Here is a 17,437-nt window from a genome sequence, read left to right as displayed (position 1 = left end):
GAATGTAACTGATATACTTCATCAATGAGAAACCAAAAATATTTATGGTTTAAAATATATATTTAACATTTGTACATATATGTCAATTAACATTGTAACGTAGTAAGCTGCCAAGGAATGATATTTCTAGAGAATTCAATTGCAAAAACTGTTATTCACTAATGAGTCAATTCTTGCAGCTTTTATAGTTGTTTTCATTTGCTCATCATTAAAAGCTGAAGCAGCAGTTACTGCTGAAAAGTATTTATTTACAACCAGTCATGCTATGCCACAAATGTTAGAGATGAAAGAAAACCAATCAGAGAACCACATCTATTAACTGTAGATGATGAAAATTTATTCTGTGAATATGTAAAATTCCTATTCAGGTTATGTCAAGGGATTCCAGATTTATATGGGAGAGTTAGATTTAACATTCCTATGAGTGTTAATGAAATTAATTTTACTTATTATGAAATGTTGTAATAAAAAGTACAGATCTTTTGAATTATTAATTATGAACTTTCTAATGGGTAAACTGGTGTTTTATCATCTTCAGATCTTTTACTTTTTGTGAGCTTCTCAGTTGTAAAATAGGAGAAATAATGTCTACCTTATGAGGTCACTGCAAGGATTGTTAATTTGCATGTAAGGTATCTATCAAGGTGCACTTGTATTCTACTAGCACATGAATTAGATGTATTCTTATATCTGTCTCTATAACTTACTTGGTGACTTATTTGTTCCTTTACAATCATTCCAGACTTTATCCTCCATATTCATCTGCAGTTGCATGCTCAGCTTTTGATAAACTGCTGGTATCGTCTGAAGAAACACTACTGGTAACTTTCGTACATTACACCATTCACATTTAGTTAGATCAGAGGTATTTAAAGTAATCCCTACAGGATCATTTTCTGGTTCTGGAGAAAAACAAATGAAAATCAGTTCGTATGAGGGTGGGGTAAACTGAGGAAATACTAGTTTAAAAGTTACACACAGGTGACTTGGTGATGGGAAACCCGCGGGGATTACAATTGAGATGGGGAAAAAAAAAGTACAAAATGATGTAAAAATAAACTTTTGTAATAAAAAAAGTTAATCACAAATTTATATTACATAATAATTCAGGTGAAAAAAGAAGAAAAATCGCTAGGACTATCTTATTGAAATACTTTTTTTCCAAATGAGAAAAAGGCTCTAATGAAGTATACTTAAAAAATTGAAGTTAGGTTTTGTGAAGTTACAGAATGAAATTCTGTATTTACAGAAAGATATAGTTATGTCCTTTGTTAACATATATATAATAATCACTATGAATTATGTGAATTATCATTTATTTATTCATATATAGAGCTGTCATGTATAAAAAGCTTTAATGAGTAAAAAAAATTATAAAATAACTTACCTTCTAGCTGTATCTTGATAAAATCTAAACAAAACTAAAACAAAAACAGATACATTAGCACCAGTCAAAGATTAATGAAGATTTTGCTATAAGCAGCCTAAAATGACATGTTATTGGAATTTACTAAAGAACAGAAAAACTGAACCATCTACCATGGTAGTGGTGCAGCAGGTTAAAGCACAGCACTAAGAAGCTAAAGCCATTTCCGCATGAGTTCAATCCCCGCCTGACCCGGAGGAGACCACATGGTGTGGCAGACCTCTCCTGACCGCCCGCTGCTCCCCTCAGCAGTGTACTTTGTTGATCTGCCTGTTTTGCTCCCCACTCTGTCACTGGTGAATCCCCTCACCCTCTGCATCTCTGGCCTGTACCCCAGTTCTATATGAATAAATCAATAAATCTTTAAAAAAAATAAAATAAGATGTCCTCCCCTCTCCTTCAATTTCCTCTCAAAAAGGTATCTTCACCTTTTTTGTTCAAGTACTTATAACATTTATTTCTTAAAAAACTTCTATGAGAAGTTGACAGCATAATACACAATGGAACAACCCTCACCTAATTTCATTGTGTCCTGCCACAGCTGTTCTATCACTCTGCGTACATACACACTTTCTTTTGCTAAACTAGGCTGCACATCAGTTACTTCTATTCACCCAATTTATACCAGAAACTTGCTTTTCTGTTCTGTCTGTCTTACAAATGGCACAACATTTTAAAAATCCAAACTAGGTTCTGTAAAATATACATTCTGGACTTGTGTTTCATCATTTTAAAATATAGGCCATACATTTCTAGCAAATACAGCATACAGTTGATATTTTATACGTCCTACTTATATAAAATATCCAAAGATGCATATTAGGGTGCATAATTCAAGCTAATTATTTGGAGAAAGCAGTGTACCATGTCTTTCTATTAGAGAATATTTTTTCCCTTTAAAATTTTAATCTATGTAGAAATATTCAACATTGTGAACCTGTTCCCTAATAACCTTTTACCCACTTAATTTTGAAGATCCTGTCTGATTCAGATGTTATTGGTGGTTATAAAAGGTGATTCTCTAACAAATTAATGTGGAAAACATCAAGTAAGGCTGATACACTCAAATTAACACTAATTTTGTGTATTTATATAATCAAACTTAAAAATAATTTTAAAAACATGGTTTGATATGCAGAGAATGAACATACGAAAAATGAGTTTAGCAATAAAAAGCTAACAGCAGTTATCTAGCTGGGGTTTTTAAGAGTATTCATTGCAAAATTCTTAAAACTCAGTTCTGACTAAAGGTTTCACAATGTGAAACAATCAAGGAAATATAAATTTAGCATTATTACAATAGTTATTAAGTCCACAATGTCATTAGCCACACTTTCTGAAGACTGGTTTCACTAGAAATTAACACTTTGATTGGGCACTTCAAAGAATGGTCAGTTCTATCTTGGGAAATATTCCAACATAAGACATAAAGTTATATACTTTAGGAAAGTATGCTGGATGACTCAACATATGGCAATAAGAAAAACATAAATGTGAATACAGAAGCAGTTAAATAAAATTCTTAACAAATACAGGAAAAGAAACAAGTCTAAACATTTGCCACTTAAAGATTTGTGTGCAACTAAATTACACCTACATCCCTCAGTTTCTAAATTTTGTTGGCTGAAAAATCTTGATTTTTTGCTTTCAATTTTCTCATTAGTAAATTTGCTCTATACGGTATTCCTAATAATATAAGCCATTTTTCTGCTAAATAAAAGTATTTATTTAAAAATAAAACCAGTACATTTATTTTAAATTCACTCAGAATTTGCCTGATCTAAATTACCTAGTAAATATATGGTAATGATGTTTCATAAAACATCTAAACACTGAAAAAAAATTTTTTAAAAAGATTTATTTATTTATTCATATAGAACTGGGGTACAGGCCAGAGATGCGGAGGGTGAGAAGATTCACCAGAGACAGAGAGGGGAGCAGAACTAAGTACACTGCTGAGGGGAGTAGCAGGCGGGTCAGGAGAGGTCTGCCTCGCCATGTGGATCTCCTTTGGGGCAGGCGGGAATCGAACTCATGTGGAAGTCGCTTAAGCTTCTTAGTGCAGTGCTTTAACCCGCTGTGTCACCAGGGAGGGCCTAAACACTGAAATTTTTAAAAGCTATTCCTCAGATTAACAATAACAAGGGAGATAAATAAATATATACCACAAAATGCAAGGTTGTAATCTGCAAGAAGAAAATGCCAAATCATCCTTTTCAATATATTACCTGAAGAACACACAGATTCACTATACTTCGTAAAAGAAAGAACTCCAGGAAAATTATATTATATAAAGAAGGTGAATATTGAAACTTATAAATTTCCACATTATGAGCACAATTGATTTTTGGCTTAACTATATAATTTAAAATTTCATTTTTATTTTTTAAAGATTTATTTCATTTATGCACATAAGAACTGGGGTGTAGGCCAGAGGTGCAGGAGGGTGAGAGGATTCACCACAGAAAGAGTGGGTAGCAGAACAGGCATACTGACTCAAATACACTGCTGAGGGGAACGGGGGGTCAGACAGGAGAGGTATGCCGCGCCATATGGGTCACCGCCCTGGCCAGGTATGAAACTCATGTAGCAGTGGCTGTAGATAGCTTGAGAGTGCTGATACTTAACTTCTTGCACCACCAGGGAGGCCCTTAACATTTTAATTTAAAAAAGCTGCAACTCTGTATATTTTACATTATACATACTGCCTTTTATTTCTTAAAATAAATTTACAAAGTTTCTCTTCACTATGTCATATATAGTCCTAACTACTAACTTGTCATTGCTATAATTTCCTTCAGTATCTTAATATAGTTTTTAATAGATAGCCTTGAGATTAAATGTGCAACTTTCAACTAAATGTTTCAAATAACCAGCAAAACTTTATTAGACAAAATGGATAGTTTATATATGTGTGTGTGTGTATGTGTGTGTGTGTGTGTGTGTGTGTTTGCTTTTATCTCTGGAATACTTCTGAAACTTTCTAGTTTTTAAATCACAAGATGCAAGTTTTGGTGAAAGATGAAAATACTGGCCTCCCATGTAGCGTTGCTCTGATGTCAATCAGGTTTACATTCATTTGCCCTAAAAACTAGCCTATTAAGGTTGTCCTTTTGATCATATTGTATCCTAGAGCCATGATTGCTAGAAAATAGCTATTATGCCAAAATAAGATTTTAATTTCCCTTTTATGATGTGTTTTCTTAAAGATACGGTATCAGTACGATAGAAAGAGCAATACTAAAAGACTGAGCTTGAAATAGTTGTAAATACAAAGGGACATCAAATTAAGATGTAATAGAATTACAAAAACTGACAGCTTAAAAAGGTGATTAAGGAGATATTAAATAGAAAATACACATACTGGTTGGTGGCAATAGAATAAGCAGACAGGTCAATTAGGTAAGCTAAAGGCATTGCAGAAAGTCCTTTACTCTTTGTGGACAAAGAGCTCTTTAGATTTTTTTTTAATTTTTAAAGATTTACTTATTTATGCATATAGAACTAGGGTACAGCCAGAGGTGCAGGGCGGTGAGAAGATTCACCAGAGACAGAATGATAAATTATACTGCTGAGGGAAGCAGTGGGAGAGACAGGAGAGATCTGCCGTGGTATGTCAGTCGCTTCTGGGGCTGGGGATCCAACTAGTGCTGAAGCATAGTATTGCATTTTAACCCACTGTGTTACCAGGGAGGGCCTAGTTCTAGTAGTCTTGAAGATACAAGACAATTTTCGGCAGACTCTAAACCCTTTGGATTCTTCTTTCTCATATATGTTTAAAATATTCTTTTCATGCATTAAACCGACATGAGACTAAAGCAGCCACATATTGGAGTTTTCTAAAGTCAGCAAGAATAACTACTTTCCTATGACTACTAAGTCACTCTGAATATTACATTATGATAATTTTTTACCCAATGAATTTTTATAGTTAAGGAGCTATTTATAATTTTTTATATACTCAAAAGTAATTTGAAATCCCGAAATAGCTAAAATTCTGTTAATAGTTTAATTTACAAATCTAAAATATTTCACACTGGCCTTAGCATGGAATTCTGAATCTTAAAATTGGTATAGGAAAGTGATTAAGAATGTACTTACAATTACAGGCTCTATTAATAGCCGGAAAAGTGTTCCTACTCGTATACTTCGACAGTTTAAAATGACACTGTCAAAGGAACTTTGGCAGCTTAATGATCCAGGATCAACTGAAGTTTCTTGAGCAACCACTTTACGCCTTTTCAGAGGTATGTTGACAACAGAATTACCAAACTGAAAAGGAAAATTTTTATTCAATAAGATGCTAAAAGAAGACTACAAACTAAAAGTACACATATGCAAAGAAAATCCACAATAGAAAATACAAGTATGAAAACATAAAACTGATTTTCCAATTGATTAAAGTAAAAATATACTGAGTTCATGTAAAACAAATTCCTTGTATCAAGTTATTACTTAAAATTCAAGTAACAACATACAGACATTATCTTAGTCTTGGGGAGGAAATGCATTTAAAACAAATGTGACATGTTTTTATAAGCTGCATTTTTAGCGTTTTAAACATAATGGTTATTAATATTTTCCCTTACTTTTAACAGAAATCTATTAGGAAGGTTTCTAAACCTTTTTTAGAATTAGAATTACAAGTGAGACATTATTTAACACAGTAATAGATAATAGCTGCACCACCTGAATCCAAAGTAAAGGGACTAACCTCAAGAACACAGGTAGTCTTTATCCTTGCAAAGAGTCTCTAAAATGACACTGAAGAACCCTTATTGTTCAGTTGGTCAATATGATGAAAATTTCTTACCCATAAATTCTACCATATCAAAGTCCATTTTAACTTAACTGACACTGGGTATCTGAGATCTTTCTTAACTTTCTGTACAACATATTCTCCAATGAACATTTTATAGCTAAATACTGATAGTCAAGTTTCCCTCTTACAGTAACACCAATTTACAAATCCAACATTTCATTTCTCCAAACATAAACCAAGATGAGATATTGTACTTTAATTTTTTCATCACTCCAAGTTAGCAAAATGTATTACTTTAATTTTCAATATACCACTCTTTTGAATTTCTTTACTCATTTTTAATGGTTTGTTTCTATTTCTTATTTTAACCAATTAAAAAGGACCAACTCTATTTTGTTAGGTTTTTTTTCCTTATATGCATTTATTTACCTATCAAATGCTGCTAATGGTGCTTTAGAACACTCCTGTCCTGTGTCTTCCATTTAACTATATACATATATCTATTTCTGTGTTTCCTATTTTTGCTTGTGTTGAAAAGTTTGGGAAGGCAGTCTACAAGATTCCATTAAAAATTATTTACATGGTCTTCTATTATACTTATAGTTACATTTTGCTATCATTGTTTATGGTTTCCATCTTAAAAACCATACTGCATGTTTCTGTATTTTTACCTACACTCCCATAATTTTTAACATCCAAGTTTATTGTTTTAAGTTGTTTTTACAGAAATAATGTGCACATATTTCTACAATTTGGTATTTCCACTGAAGAGTACTGTATAGGAATCCTAAAAGCCTGGTACAGCTCTAATTTTTATTGCCAATGGGTACAACAACAGTGTATGGCAGGGATATACCAAATTTTTTTTTTCCTTATTAGTAGGCAATGGATTTGTTTACAGTTGTTTGTCAATGATCAGTGTTTATATATATATGGTGCTATATACTGGATGGAAGGATTCCTTTCAGACTGAGTATAGGAATTTGGTCTTTTGGTATACATTTTAAAAACTTTAACAGATGTGTTTACATTCCTTTCTCAAAAGGATATAAAATGTTCCTTTCCATCAACAAGTCAGAGAAGTTTCCCTTTATATTCTTTACACTCTTGCCAACAGTAAATATTGATTTGCATAAACTTTGAAAGTCTGTTAAACTTATGATTGTACTTCATTTAAAACACTTATATTTCCTTATCTGTACATTTCATTAAGTTTTTACTGTATTCATTTTCTCCCATTTGTCTATTGCCCTTTGCTTTCTTATTTTTTCACTAACTTTTAAGTTTTTAAATATTTACTATAGATATTAAAGTAATGCATGTCATCTGTACCTCTCTAGATTTACTGCTTGTCAATTGTTATCTTTTGACATTTGAACATTATGAAAAAATTTTATAGTAAGATAATAATAAATGCAATAATAATATAGTAAAATGTACCTAAGTTAAAAAGGCTTCTTTCTCTCTATTCAATAGATTATACAAGTGTGCTGTAAGGTTATTATTTCTTCTTGCTGAAATTTTACACTTCAAGCAAGCCTTTAACTAAGATTTATTTTCTGTGTATTGTTAGTGTTCTTCCAAATAATCTTTCAAGTGTTACTTTAAGCCCTACTTATGAATTAATATTCTCTGCTATTGACAACTGCCACTTACCCACCAAAAAAATGAATACATCTCAAAGGAGAGAGAATGAGTAAATGTCAATAAATGTACCTGGTCTTTCATTCTTGCTTTTCTTGGCAATGTAGCTGTATTTAACTCTGAGTCTGCTGGAATGCTTCTTAAGTCATGCTCTACTCTACTGGTATTTTCATTTAGTGCAGCTTCTACTTTTCCAGTGGATGGCGCTGGGGAAGAACATGCTGAATCAGCAGGTTGAGGAGATATACTTTCTCTTCTGTTATTCCTGTCATTGTCATCATCATCATCACTGGATAAAATGACTATAAAGAAAAGTTAAGTAATTCAGATTTTTCATTTCTATCAGACAAGTAAATATATTGTTCTAAGTGGTAATATACCAAATTGCTTTGAATTTTCTACTGATTTGAGATTAAAAATGAATGAACATACAATTCATTCTATCTGACTATAAGTTAAATTATGACAACAGCATAATTGGCATCTTTTCTTTTTTTACAACACAGAAACATGACACTGATTCTATAGTCTACTACCACTCACCTGTATACACAAAAATACACAAGTTATAGTAAAAATTAAATATTTTCACAAGTTTCAAAAAGGTCTTGTGTGCAATAATTTGCACATACATTATTCATAAAATAACATGGTAAGTGTTTGTGAAATTTCATACGGACATGTAATTTTATCTCATACAGGAATTCATTAAAATCCTAACTGGTCTTTGGAACACTTGGACCAGTGCTTAATGCTCCATAAATCTTGAGTCAATGAATGTGGGCAAGGAAAGACAGGCAAATAATTTATGTATTATACTCTCTGTTGAATCTTTTCAAACCCATCTCTGTATCACAATCCCTCAGAATCACCCATGTATCACAATCCCTCAGGTCACCCACTCTGCACTTGAGTCCAACCCTAATGTACATAATCTGGCCTTTATCTACTTTCCCCAAAACTTCTCATATTACTCCATTTCCTTCTCCAAACACACTAACCACCTTTTCTATTCTTCAAATACTACAAGCTTCTTCTTTGGATTGCAATTTACCAAGCACTTTGCATTTTTGTCATCAAATAAATCTGGCTTAGATAGCACTTTTTGATCAGCTGCTTAATTTAAAGTAGCACAGAGTTACTTACTTATTCGAATTCACTGACTTAAATACATTTTTTCTTTTTTGGGGGTGGATGCTGATTTATTATCAGTTCCACTCATTTTTCTTTCACCCATTAAATAGAAATTTAAAAGAACAGACCCCTTGCCTTGCCCACTGCTGTATCACCGAGTCTAAAACAGTATGTGACACAGAAAGAGCATTCAAAATCATGCATTGAAAAATGTATAAACTTAGATGAGCAACTTTCTTTTCGTATCCTGCACATAAATGCTTATTTAACAAAAAGACTTATCTATTTACGTATATAAGGGCACAGTTTGTAGGCCAGAGGTGCAGGGGGGTGAGAGGATTTAGCAAAGACAGAGTGAGAACAACAGGCAGGTCTACTGAAATACACTGCTGAGGGGAGCAGCAGGTGAGAGAGAAGAGGTTATGTGAACCCACACAGTTAGTTCCCTAGCCAGGATCAAATTCTTGCTGCAATTGCTATGGATTGTTCATAGTGCTACAACTTAACCCTTTAAGCCAACAGGGAGGCCCCTTACTCATTACTATTATTTTAGTAAAATCTATTTTCTAAATAGATATCATCTCCAGTATGATTTTGGTGGCCTTTTGTTGTTGTTGTTCTGCTGCCCAATATCAGGAACAAATGCTTAGATTAGACCTTTTACACGAGAGGTATTTTAACAACAGAAAATCTATCAGGGAAGAACAGAAGTTCTAATCAGTTTTACACATACCTGATTTTTTGCTACTTCCCAGCTATTAGTATCAGTTTCTCCTTTCTGTGAAATTGGGGACAAAATAATACCTAATTCCTAAAGGATTGTCATAGTAACAAATGATAGAATGTAAATGGTTTAGTAACACAATGCCTTACATGTATATAAGTTTTTTCAAAGATCCATTAACTGGTGGCTTACACAGAAATAATTATTAAAAGAGAAGGTTAGTATTCTATCAATACTTTTAGTGTTTCAGGGACACTAAAACTTTTGTGGCTACTATATCAGCAGAAAGAATTGTCCTATGTAGTTCTTGTCTTATAAATTTAAAACTAATGAGGGTTGTACTTACTGTCACCCTAACTGAAGCAAAAGGGAGAGTGCAAAGATGGTAAAAAGATTAAATGTTGTTTTCATAGCAGTTTTAATTCTGTATAAAATATATTCTATTTAAATTTATATCAAAGATTCCACATTAGGGCCTGTTATGTATTGAACTATATCCTCTCAAAATTCATGTGCTGAAGCCCTAATTGCCAATGTGACTGTATTTGGAGATGATGCCTATAGAGGTAATAAAGGTTAAATGAGGTCATGAAGGTGAGAGCTTAATCTGACAGGACTTGTGTCTTTGTAAGGAGAGGATGTGCCAGAGATCTCCTTGTCCCCCACCACCCAAGCAAAAAAGAGAAAAAGGCTTGTGAGGACTCAGTGGCTGTCTGTAAGCCAGAAGAGGCTTCACAACAACACTGATACCATCTTAACTTGGCACATCAGGCCCAGAACTGTAAGAAAATAAATTTCTCTTGTTTAAGCCACTCAGTCTTGATAATCTGTTATGACAACCTGAAAAGAGTAATATAGGATTTTTTGGTTTTACATTTCAAATGTGTTCCCCTTGATAATAGCGTATCTTTCCTTTCACTCTGTCCTTGGTTTGTTCAAAAGTTAAGTTTATCAAAGGTGCCTATTTTATCACATATCAAAACTAGTTTCCTTCCTCATCTTGACACCAACCAAACTGCTACCTGAAGTCATTTAACATTTCTACACAGAACTACTCAGTACTTAAAACACTACAGTTTATTTATTATTTGGTCAGCCATAATAGAATAAAAGCTATATGATAATTAACTAATTTAAATAGGAATACAAATCTAAGAATGATTAAGTATATAAACAGACTCTGAAACCAGAAAAATCTAAACTCTAATAGTAAACACACACACACACACACACACACAAAATTCCATCTCCTTAAGCCAATGCTGCTTTAATACCTCTCTTACTGAAACTAAAATAAACTACATGAATATGAAAATTGCCTTTTTGTTCCTCATATGAAATGTTCTTAAAACAGAATATATTTTTCCAAAGATGTCAATGGGAAATATTTAGTTTTTTTTGGGGGGGGGTCTAGGAAGGGGAGTAAATTTATGTTTTATGATTTTAATAGTTAATACGGTTCCAGGCTTTTTTTTCTGAATAGTAAATTACTTAATTTACATCACAAACACATGAATTAATTCATTTCCTTGTATTATCAACCCACACTCCTAATGTAAACATGCTATTTGTTTAGACATTTTTTACTTTTTAAATTAGCCTTAACTTCTAGTTCCTTTTACCTGGAATCTTGGTCACAATGTTACATTTCCTAGGTAGTTTGGCTTAGTAATAATTTGTAACAGCCTAATAAGTGGGTTTTCTTTATATCTTACCATTAAAATATAAGATCCTCACTATTAACAAATATTCAAGTGATATTAACAATATTTAATATTGCACTAGCATAATGCTAAAATCTGTAATTATTTTACCAAATATCAACATTTAAGTACTCACTGAATAGCTATCGTAGAATAAGCTGTTTATAACTAATTTCATTTTGAAAAACAAGTTAATGTATTAATGGAATTAAGTTTTATATGTAGTTCAATTAAAAGAGAACTTGGATGTTATTTCTGAGGTTAAAAAAAAATTCTTTACTTTTATTTCCCCCATTTACCAGTTTTTAGAATAACAATTTGGAACTTTAAATAATCTCCAAAAAGACTGCTGGAGAGTGTTTATGTTATGGCAAAAATAAGGGCATATCACTATAAACTTAATGATTGTAATATATTTGGCATGTTTCAGTAAATAGCAGTTATTGCTTTTGTGGTCCTTGTCACATTACTGTCAGTGGGATTTCTTTCATTTTAACTGTGTACATCTGATATGTCTATAATTTTTAAATGCTTTCTGATAGTAAAGTGATTTATATTTAACTCAAACATTTGTGCCCCAGAACAGCAGTCAACTATTTCTCTGATGGTTAGTTCTCTCTAGTTAGTGGGAAATGGTACTTAAAACACAACTTTGGGAAGCATGGCTGCTCATTTTATGGTTCCTAGTAATTTTTTATGAGAAAAGCTATTTTTTTCTTTAAGAAAAAATATTTATTAACACTGCCCCTTCAAAAGTAACATTACAGATTTCATTATTCACTTGCTTTGTCACTAGTGATGAAAAATATCATTACTTTAAAATACCAATATTATTAAAATGGCATTACCGAAAACATTTAGGATTTCTTATTCTTCCTCTTTTTATTTATTTATGCATACAAGAACTAGGGTGTAGACCAGATGTATAGGGGTAAGAGAATTCACCAGAGGCAGAGTGGGGAGCAGAACAGGCAGACTAAAATACACTGCTGAGGGGAGCAGGTCTGCTGTGCCATGTGGGTTTGTTCCCTGACCAGGGGTAAAACTCTTGCTGTAGTGGCTGTGGACAGTCTGATAATACGGAGACTTAACTCCTTGTGCCACTAGGGAGGCCCCTAGAATTGCCTTAGGGTTCTACCTGATCTTAAATATATCACATAGGGAAATATACCCATAATAGTATTTTAATTTAAATTCATTTGCTATAATTCTTCCATATGCTTAAGTTACCAGCTATAGATATATAATTATTGCTTAACTGCTTTTGATAGTTTTTCTTATTTTGTTTTGTAATCATGTAAAACATATACAAAATCCAAGTCCAAACTATAAAACAAGGTTTATTTGGAAAAATCTAACATCTATCCCTAACTTCTATGCTGTTTCCTCTCCTTCCAAAAAACTACTTATTAAAATTACTTTTTGGTGTTTTTCCCATTTAAAAGAAAAACCGATCTGTATTTAGTCTTCTGCCTTTCATAAATCAAGGACCACATACTGTATATTCTGGTCTGTACTTAATTTAAGTGTATTATCTCTTAAAGATTTTGGCACTCTACACAATATCCAATCAGATCTTTCCCCGCTCTTACTACTAAGCAGGTTTCTGCCAGTGCCTGGCTGTTTGTTCTCAATCTTTTGCTATTTATTACCAACAGGACTGCGTTTGCATGTGCATACCTGTTTAAAGACAGAAAAAAGATTAGGAAAGAAGCAAAAATAGTAACTGATTTTTACTGAGTCCTTTCTATGTGTCAAATATTTTATTGGGTTATGCTAGACACTTTACTGCATTTTTTCCCTTCTCTTGAAACACTATCTGCTAGAAAAAATATTCATTTACAGATTAGAGAGATTAATCAAATCAAAGTTAGAAAGTTGAGTACAACTTAGGTTGAGTACAACTGGCACTTGACCTAAGACGAGGGCCAAGTTTGTGATATATTTATTTTAAAATAGGATTAAAACAAAATCTTTTATTACTTTTCAACTTTCTGGACAATTTAACTCAAATTTACTGCATAATGACACAAGGATATAACCAGAAAGACTGCTTTTCAAGTATGCTCATGCTCACATTAAAAAATCTATGTGAAAAATACTGGATTGAGATAAGCAATACTAAAAGAAGTTAAATACTTACTTGGATCATTTAGATCTGACAGGCTTGTTTTCCTTTCTTTCAGGTTTGTGATTTTGGCTAATTTTGCCCTAGGTAAAATGACCTTCCCATTAGGTTGTAAATATTTCTGTCTACTATCATCACAGTTCACAATAATATCAATTGGAACCTTTCCCACATTGTTGCCATAAAACTTCTTGGGTGGTAATCCTGTGTTTTGTGACTTCTGTCCTCCAGAATTCTGATGAATTGATGTTCTTAATAATGGTCCAGAGGATTCATTCAAAGTTATAGCTTGTCTGCAATTTCTTTGCAAATCCTTAGAAAAAAGAATACCACAACTTTGGCATTAGGTCTGATTTTTTTCTTTTCCACATTTTGCACAATATTCACACTGTTCAGAAACTTCAAGTTCCAAAAGAATAAAAGAAAAGACTTTGGCATTTCAACTTCTTAGGACCAAACAAACAAACAAAAAACCTCAATGTTAAGTCTCTTATTCCCTATCATTATCACCATGGCTACCACAGATCCTGAATATGCTATTTGGGATTCAGCATCAGAATGCTAAAGGGTATTTTTGAGACCACTAGGTTCTATAGTCTTCAAATTAGACTATGTATTAAGTTATGCAGTGTATAAAAAAAAATCTTAAGGGAATCAATAGCTAGATTCCAAATTTCCATATGTAACTGTTCTGACTGTTCTGAAAACTGATGTGATTGTGAGACATGTCATAATTGTTCTTCTCCAACTTAAAAAATGTTAACATTGTCTTACACTGGAAATACAATGGCGCGTTGTCCTGAGATACAAAAACCATCAAATTAAAGAATAATTTTATTTTTTTCTTTAAAAAAATTTTTTTTAAAGATTTGTTTATGCATACAGAACTGGGGTACAGGCTTCACCAGAGACAGAGTGGGAAGCAGAACAGGCAGATTGATGAAGTACACTGCTAAGGGGAGCAGCAGGTGAGACAGGAGAGGTCTGCCATACCATGTGTGTCACCCACCCCGGCCAGGGATTGAACTCATGCTGCAGTGGCTACAGATAGCTTCATAGTGCGGTGCTTTAACCTGTTGTGCCACCAGGGAGAGCCCTATTTTCTTAAATTTATATATACTTTACAACATATTTTTTTTAGACGTTTGCTCTCTTTTCTCAGGTGTAGTCCCACAGAATTTCCACCACCAGTTTACCTGTGTAGCATCACCATAGCAAAAGGATAATTTTAAATACTACAAAAACAAATCAAAGTACTGGTCAATAAAAACTTTGCAAGACAACAGATTTCTTAGAGCTGTGCTTTAACCCACTGCACCACCAGGGAAGGCCCGACAACAGAGCTCTAAGACAGTGCTTCAAAAATATTTGAAGGAATACCTAATATAATGTGAGATCACTGAAATCTTTTCAGGGTAGAGTATGTGATTTTTTAGCTTATAACTTAGGAGGAGTTAAAGGGGTACTAAGTAATATTAATATCATACAATTATTTCCATTCTCATGCATGTATTTATGTGTTTTAGAAGTCTGCTGTCATTATGTCAATGAGGTTTTTCAGCAGGAAAAACACTAACAGATGTTGAAACTTGTCTTAATATTTAACACACTATTTATCTATGGACATATGATGTAACTGAAAAACTACTCGTCTCTAATTAAAAGATGCCTTTCACTTCACTTTTTGTGTCATGGTACTTGGATGCTACAATTTGCATATATTATAGTGATTTAACCATTGTATTCAAAATGTTATTTTAAAAAAATAATAATTTTTAACTAATTTTGGTAACAATGAGATATACCCCTCAGGTATTACTTCCTTAGTATATCCACCACTAACTTACTACACTGCTGGTGAGAATGCAAATTGGTCCAGCCTTTATGGAAAGTTTTATGGGGGTATCTCAAAACATTAAATTTGGAGCTGCCATTTGAGCCAGTAGTTCCACTCTTACACATCTGTTCAAAATTAAAAATGTTTGTCTTTTCACTGTAATCTCCTATGACCATTTAAACATGGAATGAAAAATGTTTAATATCAACTTAGGTAAGAGACTACAAAGCCATTTTAAAATACTTTTAAGTGACACAAATCATCAAGTGATTGTAGGAAGACTAATGAGTAGAGAGTAGTTAAATATGATTATATGTCTACACATAAATTTCAAAATACACTGAACCAAGCCCATTTTATTCTCTACAAATATGAGCTTAAATACACATAGAAAATGAGAAAAATGAACCTAAAGACCACTGCTCCAGTTTTCTTTGATTTAAAGATGAAAAATTGAGAAAGCAATTGTTTACTTTGCCCAAATGACCAATAACTATGCCTTTCTACTATACTATGATATCCATTCAAAGATCTATCCATTCAAAGATGATAAAGTGAATGAAAACCAAGCTTTAGGCAGGGCAAAACTGAAATTACTAGAACATCTGCTCACCATCTCAGTATATGTACATTAGTAAAAAAGAGATGTCTCTTTTCTGTCAGCACACAGGGGAAATCGGTTATGCAATAGGTAGAGTATAGGTATAAAGAAATTACTTTTTACCGCAACACTTTAAATAGAGTCCTGCATATTGTAGCTTATAATACATAGTTTAACAGGTAAATTATAAAACAACTGACTACATAAAACAACTCTACCCACCTCTAAATCAGTTAAACTTTTTTTTGAAGCAGGAGACAGAGGAGAAGAAGCAGATTGATAGATATTACTGGGACGTTTCTGTGGTACTTTCCTTTTAATTTCAGACTCCAGATGTGACTCAGACTCTTCTGCTTTCTTCATTATACGATCTAAGAAGAAAAAAATTTACAGAAACTATATTTTAAGTTTCTCATGAACACTATGAAAAATATTTGTATTAGCAAGTATGTTGTTTAAAACAGTATCCCAGTATGTACAATAAGTAATCAGAACTGTAACAATTAGCAGTCATGTCTCAGCTGCTCTTATCTACTTTTCATCCCTCACTAGGATCTCGTGCTGTGGGACACTTACATCAAGTGTATCTGTATTTTCTTCAGTTTATTCTGAGCTACAAAGGCAACAGAAGCACTGTCTGACACTGAAACACACACCCAAAAGTTATTCTTTTTAGATTAGCAATGAAAAAATTTTGAAGTTAAGCATTAGGTAAACTGTCTAGGTAAAGGAAACCAAAAAAATCCTCAATAGAATGGTTTTTTGACTTCAAAAAATAAAGCTAGAATCTTATTTTTCAATATTGAATTAATAGTTCTCATTAAAAATATAATATTAAATGATTAATGAATTCCAACAACAATTTAAAATTTACTACAATTTGAAATCATTAAGAAAGATTTAAGTATGCAAGAGACCAAGCACATCTCTAAAACAAGTTAGTCAATCTACAAACCAAATCACTCTACCTATATAATTCCAAATTTTCATACTTCCATTTACCTAACTTTAATACCCTCTTTTAACTATTTTAAAAAGAAATTATTTACACATAAAAATGATAAATATTAATATCTGAGTTTGCTATAACAATATCTTAAGAAACCTATATATTCTAGTTCATAGAACAACACAAAGTTTTACTAAGTGATTTCTTCTTTCTCAGTCTTTGACAAATTCATACACCTTTATTTTGCTGGATATCAAAGCTAGAAATCTAGGTGATTACTAGTTTACCCTTGTAGTCCCCTTCCTTATATTGAAGAGAATTCTGCTACCTCATTGACTCTTAAGTTCACTTTCTTTTCCAACTCCACTGCAACTACATTTGAGATGTTGAATGTTTTGCCTAACTTTATCTCTCATTAACAATTTTGCTTGCATCAAATCCTTCCCTACTACTGAAAAAGTGATACTCTAATAAAATGTGACTCCATCATACAAACTCTTTTAACATATTTCATTCTAGTAGTTAAGGA

At 32.6% G+C, this 17,437-nt stretch overlaps 1 protein-coding gene across 2 annotated transcripts in view; it reads right to left on the bottom strand.

Annotated features, from left to right (window-relative positions):
- The window catches only part of SENP6 (SUMO1/sentrin specific peptidase 6), an 86,739-nt gene that overhangs the window by 22,823 nt on the left and 46,479 nt on the right, over nucleotides 1–17,437 (bottom strand). For both annotated transcript variants that reach the window (XM_012723247.1, XM_012723255.1), the window contains 6 exons: nucleotides 16,182–16,330; nucleotides 13,537–13,834; nucleotides 7,905–8,134; nucleotides 5,528–5,698; nucleotides 1,388–1,421; nucleotides 708–902 (listed from right to left, as the gene is read on the bottom strand). In XM_012723247.1, the coding sequence (XP_012578701.1) occupies nucleotides 708–902; nucleotides 1,388–1,421; nucleotides 5,528–5,698; nucleotides 7,905–8,134; nucleotides 13,537–13,834; nucleotides 16,182–16,330 (1,077 nt within the window). The remainder of the gene's footprint in view (nucleotides 1–707; nucleotides 903–1,387; nucleotides 1,422–5,527; nucleotides 5,699–7,904; nucleotides 8,135–13,536; nucleotides 13,835–16,181; nucleotides 16,331–17,437) is intronic.

The sequence above is a fragment of the Condylura cristata genome, unplaced genomic scaffold, assembly GCF_000260355.1.
Source record: "Condylura cristata isolate star-nosed mole 26May11 unplaced genomic scaffold, ConCri1.0 scaffold00001, whole genome shotgun sequence".
NCBI classification, from domain to species: domain Eukaryota; kingdom Metazoa; phylum Chordata; class Mammalia; order Eulipotyphla; family Talpidae; genus Condylura; species Condylura cristata.
This window is presented reverse-complemented; position numbering and strand designations above follow the sequence as displayed.